The sequence below is a fragment of the Melozone crissalis genome, unplaced genomic scaffold (genome assembly GCF_028551555.1).
Source record: "Melozone crissalis strain CALT ecotype California unplaced genomic scaffold, PUWL_Pcris_2 ptg000086l_1, whole genome shotgun sequence".
NCBI classification, from domain to species: Eukaryota; Metazoa; Chordata; class Aves; order Passeriformes; family Passerellidae; genus Melozone; species Melozone crissalis.
In genome coordinates this window covers 1,673,721-1,680,608 of record NW_026535863.1, presented here as the reverse complement: position 1 = coordinate 1,680,608, position 6,888 = coordinate 1,673,721, and the positions used below count along the sequence as shown (strand labels likewise).

At 57.1% G+C, this 6,888-nt stretch overlaps 1 protein-coding gene across 1 annotated transcript; it reads left to right on the top strand.

Annotated features, from left to right (window-relative positions):
- The first annotated feature begins 1,665 nt into the window (after positions 1 to 1,665).
- ELF3 (E74 like ETS transcription factor 3) lies at positions 1,666 to 5,184 on the top strand. The gene is made up of 8 exons (XM_054290804.1): positions 1,666 to 1,828; positions 2,417 to 2,638; positions 2,861 to 2,944; positions 3,038 to 3,151; positions 3,277 to 3,366; positions 3,888 to 4,004; positions 4,154 to 4,349; positions 5,064 to 5,184. The coding sequence occupies exons 1-8, from the start codon at positions 1,666 to 1,668 to the stop codon at positions 5,182 to 5,184; spliced, it is 1,107 nt and encodes a 368-aa protein (XP_054146779.1).
- Positions 5,185 to 6,888: the final 1,704 nt, after the last annotated feature.

Here is a 6,888-nt window from a genome sequence, read left to right as displayed (position 1 = left end):
AGTGAACCTGCTGCTGTGAGCAAACAAACACGAGCCTGGCAGCAGTTCTCAGGCACTTGCCTGGTCTCTGCTGTACCCCCACAAAAACCACCTCTCCCACCTGAGCCCCGCTCCTAGTACGTGCCATGTCCCCAACATTTGTCCTGCTTGGTCACTGAGACCTGTTCAGACTGTGGGAAATCTGTGCCACCCCAGGCTGTGCTCCAGGCACAGGGCACCTGCTGAGTGCCAGGGCTGGCTGCCCACCTGGCCAGGTGTGTGCCCAGGGCACAGTGAAGGACTGGGATTAGGTCCTGGCTCCACTGCCTGGGCAAACCCCACAGGGCCCACCCGACCCCACGGGTGGTTTTGGCTGCAGTGAACCTGCTGCTGTGAGCAAACAAACACGAGCCTGGCAAGAAAGCAGCCCGTGAAGGCAGTGTGGGTGAAACTCTGGGCACCGCTGGGGCACGGGCTCTGACAATGATTAAACTGGCCAGCCCAGATTTCCCGGCAAGGCAGCGCAGGGCCGGGACCCGGTGGTTCATATTATGCAAATCACCTGGATCTGGGAGCATGAACGTTTGGGGCTGGAATTCCCCTCAGGCTGCCAGATTGTTACACCGCCCAAGCTATAAAAGCAGAGGCACGGGCAGGGCTTGCCCATCGGCACCAGCCTCCCGGGGCCCATGAGCAGAGCCTAGGGCCGGCCCGGCCTCCTCTCCTCTCCCCTGCCTCCTCTCTGGATTACCCACCGCTGCTGGATTTGCCACTACAGAAGGTACCAAAGCTTTTTTGCCGGGCCTGTTGATGTCCCCGAGGCCAGGACAACTGCTTTGCTCTCTCCTTGCGCCTTGGCTCTCAGCGGGGATGTGCTCTGGCCTTTTCTCCAGGCTCCATCTTGACTGTCCCACCTCAGCCGGGAGTGAGGCCCTGAGGGGGCAGCGGGACAGCAGCACCCAAAATGGACAGCACGATTTGGCTTTTTGTGAGGGCTGGGCAGGGCTTGGTGTCCTCCTGGCTGCAGTGATTGGGATGTGCTCGATGTGCAGAAGACTGGAGCTGTGGCACAGCAGTGGGCAGGGGGCAGCCGGCTGGGCCAGGGGCCTCAGGAGTGCCCAAACCCCTCGCCCTCAGAGGGGCTGGGGGTCACTGTTCTCTGCCAGCCACCCTCTGGCTGTCACCTTTTACTGGGTGAGGGTCACTGTTCTCTGCTAGCCACCTTCTGGCTGTCACCTCTTGCTGAGTGAGGGTCACTGTTCTCTGCTAGCCACCTTCTGGCTGTCACCTCTTGCTGAGTGAGGGTCACTGTTCTCTGCTAGCCACCTTCTGGCTGTCACCTCTTGCTGGATGAGGCCAGGGTCACTGTTCTCTGCTAGCCACCCTCTGGCTGTCACCTTTTGCTGGGTGAGGCCAGGCTGCTGGGACAGGGCTGCTCACAAACAGTGACGCCACGTCCCCAGCTCGCTGTGGCTCAGCCTCCCTCTGTGCTGGCCCCCGAGGAGCTGTGAGTCAGCCCCAGCCCCAGCCAGCAGGTGCTGGGTGCATATTTCTGCAGAAGTGACCTAGAGGTGACGATGGGCGGAGGGAGAGACAGCCCAACCTCACCCAGCCTGGCTCTGGGGTGCTGCAGGTGCTGAGCCCAGAGCTCTCTGGGCTCACTGTCATCTCTTGGCACAGAGCTCCATGGCAGGATCTTGTGAGATCAGCAACATCTTCTCCAACTACATCAGCGCCATGTACCAGCCTGACGAGGTGCAGCCAGGCTTGGACATGCTGGGACAGCTTGGGGATGACAGCACCCTGGGGCTTGGCCTCCCGGCCAGCCAGCCCCCAGCACAGAGCACAGGTAGGAACCGGGGACTGGCACTGGTGGCATTGGGGAGCTGGCACGTTGGGGCAGTTGTGAGGCAGTGCCACTGGCTGGGAAGAGCACTGCAAGGTCCTTGTCCCACTGGGACAGGTCAGCAGCTTCCCCAGGGAAGGCTGTGGGAGGACACCCTGGGTGGCACAAGGGAGCACATCTGATTTATACAGAAGATGGGGGAATCATTGTCCTCCTCCCACAGCACAGCATAGGGGACAGGCTATGGGCTGTCCAGGAGCTAAGGGCTCACCAGAAACAGTTTGGAAGTACAATCCTGGTGATGGGTGCTTATGTGATGGTGCTCAGAGAGACACCATGAGAAACCAGCAGAGCAGGCTGGATCACAGCACAAAAAGGACAAATGGCACCGAAACCAGCCATGGGGGAAGTGTGGGGTCTGCAGGGCAGGGCACTACAGACCCTTTAGGCCCATAGCTCTTCAAGAGCAGGGACTGTGTGTCCCTCAGGATCACCACTGCCCCACACCAGGTGCCCAGTGGCACACCCACCCGAGGCACATGGTGCTGGCACAGCCACCCTGCTCTGAGCCCTGCTCTCCATCCCTTGCAGACAAGCCCCAGTGGTTCAGTGAGCTCCCCTACCTCTGGAGCAAGGTGCAGGTGCTGGAGTGGATCAGCTACCACGTGGAGAAGAACAAGTACGATGCCAGCTCCATCGACTTCTCCTGCTGCAACATGGACGGGCGCACGCTGTGCCACTGCAGCCGCGAGCAGATGCGCCGCATCTTCGGGCCCCTGGGGGACGAGCTCTACGACCGCCTGCACGAGATCAGTGAGTGCACCAGGCTCTCCTTCTCCTGCAGCTTGAAGAATGAGCTGGAGAGGCCTCCACTAGCCCAGGAGGCCAGAGCTTCATGGGCACTGCAGGGGCTGCGTGGGAGGGTGTGGGGGCACAGAGCTGACCAAGCCTGGCTGGGCTCAGCTCCTACTCTGCACTATTCCCCTTCATATGGAACAGGCATTGCTAATCCCAGTCCTTCACCCCTTCATGTAGCCTCTGATGAGCTGAACTGGATCATTGATTTGCTGGAAAAAGAGGATGCGACTTCCCAGACCTTCCTGAACTCCAGCCAGCTGGGTAAGAGAGGGGCCCTGGCCAAGCCCTTTCCCCAGGGATCACACACTGATGGCAGCAAGGCTAACCCCTTCTTCCCTTCTCTGCCCCTTCCAGAGCTGGGAAATCCCTGTGCCAAGGACTCCCTGGAGGACTTAAAGCCCACAAACCCTTTCACAGACTTCACCTGCTTGCCAGGCTCCATGTCCCCAGGCAGCTCTGATGTCTCAGGTCGGTGTTTTGACAAGGGTGGATTTGGGTCTCACTGCAGTCTGGTGGCAGGAGAAGGGTGGGAACCAGGGGGAAAAGCCCACAAATGCTCAGAGGTCTGAACCCTGATCGTTTTTGCCTCTCAGGGCCTGTGATGTCCCACAGCCCCAACTCTCAGGACTCCGGTGGAAGTGACCTCGACCTCGACCCTGCAGAATCAAAGCTTTTCCCTAATGGTGAGTTGTTTCCTTCCAGAGAGGAGCTGGGAGGGGAGGGCTGGCTCCTGGGCAGTTCTGCACTTCCTGCCTGGCCATGATTTAGGGACAACACCTGAACCCCCATCCTCACACTGAGAGGAGGGAAAGGCCTGTTTCTTTGGGTGCTCTGCTTCTGTTTCTCTCTGTTGGGCAGGGTGATGGGCAGGGCAGTGTGATCCTGTGGGAAGGGCTGGGTGGTGGCAGATGGGTGAAGGCTGCAGCCAGGGATCTAGGGCACAGGAGTCAGTGTTTGGTGTTGATCCCAGCTGGTGATGACACTGGGAACACCAGGAATGCAAGGAATCAGTAGGGTCTGGGGAAGGAGCAGCATGCTGCCCTAAGCATAGTGTAGGGGATGAGGCTGGAGAGAATGGGGTGACCTTGCTCTCAGGGGATATTCCCCTGGTACCTGGGCCTGAAAAGAGGGTGGGAAGACAGGGAGGGTCTGTAGCCCAGCATGTGCTGCCCAGCCTGACGTGTGCCTCTCTCTGTGTGCACAGAGCACTTTCCAGGCAGCAAAAAAAGCGACAGTAAACACGGCAAGAGGAAACGGGGACGGCCCCGAAAACTCAGCAAGGAGAGCAGAGACTGCCTGGAGAACAGGAAGAGCAAGCACTGTACGTGAGGAGCACGGACTGCCTCTCTTGGCTTCTTGGTTTTGTGGGGAATGAGGGAGGAAGGGCCTTGGCAGGGGGGTTTAGGGTGAGCCAGAGGTCCAAGGACCTGCAGGAGCTTCCCTGCTTTACAGCTCAATGTCCTCTTCCAGCCCCAAGAGGCACCCACCTGTGGGAGTTCATCCGGGACATCCTGATCCACCCCGAGCTCAACGAGGGGCTGATGAAGTGGGAGGATCGGCGCGAGGGCGTCTTCAAGTTCCTGCGCTCGGAGGCTGTGGCTCAGCTCTGGGGCCAGAAGAAGAAAAACAGCAGCATGACCTATGAGAAGCTGAGCAGAGCCATGAGGTGAGTGCCCTGCCCTGTCTTGGGGGGACTCAGCCCCACTGGGGCTTGGCTCAGCCCTCCAGCAGCTCCTCAATGTCAGGACCCAGGACATTCCTCTGGCTGCCCTGGGTGATTCGAGACCCTGGCAAGGGGCTCAGAGACCTTGGCATGGAGTCAAAAACACCTGTGCCTTTGCTTTTAGTCCATGGAAACAATTACCGACTTTGTGTAAAGATTTACAAGCCACAAGAGTTTGAGTGGAATGATAGTTAATTATCACAAGATGAAAAAGTAGAATTTTGGGGATTTAGAATGGGGGTTCAAGAGGCAAGATGGAGGAATCTGGGCATGTCCTGTCCTTCTATTTCTTCTTGTCCTCCATCTTCTGCTGTGATAGTGACACTGTTGTATTGGTTTAGAGTAGAGACAGACTGTCTAACATAGGTGATAGATATTGGAAAATTATTGTAAATAAAGTACATGTTGTTTGTAGTATTAAAAGTTAACACCACCCCAAGGGCAGGGACTGTGCCACAACCCAACCTGCTGGACAGATCTGAGCAGGTCAGAGAAAGAATGTAACAGATAAGAGAAAATAAACCCTGAAAAGCAGAACCGAGGAATCTCGACTTCTTTGGTCGAGGCTGTGAAAAAAAGACTTTTTAATACTTCAGGGTCATCTCAGCTACAGAAACTCAATCCTCAGAGCCCTGATTGCACCTGTGTCCCCCACAGATATTACTACAAACGAGAGATCCTGGAGAGGGTCGATGGACGGCGGCTGGTGTACAAGTTTGGGAAGAACTCCAGCGGCTGGAAGGAAGAGGAGGTGCTCAACAGGAACAAGGAGCTGTAGGAGTCCTGGATGAGCCAGGGGCTGATCAGCCCCTCAGGGCCAGCCCTGAGCTGGGCTCCTTGACAGGAAACTTTGCCTGCAGCTGTATCTGGAAGCTGCTGGCCCATGCAGCGTGTGGAATTGCGCCGAGGTGTGCAGAGCCCCTGTTTTGGCTCCAGTAGGTTATTGCAAACTTCCCTTGCTGGATCCATACCTCCAGCTGGAGCCGTGGGGACTGTGGCTGTTCCAAAGCCTGAACAGATGCAACGGGGAAGAGAACTTCAAGCCCCACTGTGAGAGCCCAGCAGGTCTCCTGCTATCACCCACCTCCTGCCTGGGCAGAGGAGCAGCACATCTGTGTCACCTGTGACTGAACAGAGCTTGTCCCAGCTGTGGGGTCTTCCCTCTCACTGCTTGTACCGTGCCAAAGGTGCCCCCTGTCCTCTTCACTGTGTGTGGGTTGGGTGAGACCCCCCTTGTGTAGCAGCTTCTCAGTGTGGCACCTGCTGAGAGAAGATGGGAACATTGTGGAGCTTCACCCGGCCCCAGAAAGCCCTCAGTGAGTGAGAGGAGGATGTGGGACAGTAGGGCCATGCTGCATTTCTTGCCTGGCCCGTGTCTAGAGACAGGCATTTTCTCCAGAAGCAGCTTCTAATTTATGTGAGACCCAAACCAAGTACATAGTGAATGTACAGATCTATTTTTTCATGAGTGAGATGTTCCTGTGTGAGAGCATGTGCTGTGGGGCACACAGTGTGTGGTGGCAGGTGGTGATGCTCAGCTGGACTGATGTCACAGGGCACAGACTGGTGCTGTGCCAGCCACGTCAGACTGGTGCCACCCAGCCAGGCACCCACCAGGTGCATGTGGTTTTCTCCTTTTCGAGTGTGAATATAAGATGAATAAATTGTTTGGGGTTTTTGTACCTATCTGTAATTTCTCTTGTTTTTCTTAAACACACAGTGAGGACCAGGCTCGTGTTAGTTGGGATGTGCCATGGCATGGACCTCGTCTGCCACCATCTCCTGCCAGGTCATGCTGGCACAGAGGCACAGGGTGTTCCTCAGGGTGAGGTGGGCTTGTCCCAGCCTGGCTCAAAGCCCCCCAGGGAGGGGCAGCTCACACCCACTCCCCAACCTTGGCCCTTCTGAGAGCCCTCTGGAGTTCCAGCCTTTCCTGGAGGCAGAGTTCACCAGCTGCAGGCTGGGGGGAAGCAAAGCCCTGGCTGATCTGGGCAGGGGTTTCTCTCACACCCTCACATTAATACCCAGTCACAGCCTGGGGGAGCACCTTCAGCCTCTCCCTGGCCAGGGAGACACAAAGGGATACCAAGAAGCAGCACAGGCAGCACAGGATGATTGATGCCTGCTCATCTCTGAGCCTGACTGTTTTCTGGCACTCTGCCAGGACCTGAGTGGCACAAGGGCCACATCTCAGGAGGGGGGACTGCAGTAACCTGGCAGTGTGGGCAACCCAAACACATCACGTTCCCCTCCTTGCCCAATGCCATTTTGCCTCCCCATCCAGCCCAGCTGTGAGGAAGGCACCAGGTTGTCTCAGGGTGCTAAGAGGATCTCTCCAACCCACAGGATCTGTCTTGGGGTGGCAAGAAAGAGTTCGGGATGCTGGAGACCAAGCAGACTCTCTGATGTTTCTGCCATGACCATGGCCAGCAGCAGTGGCTCCTGGCTGGCACACACTGCATTTCACAATGAGTGACACCAG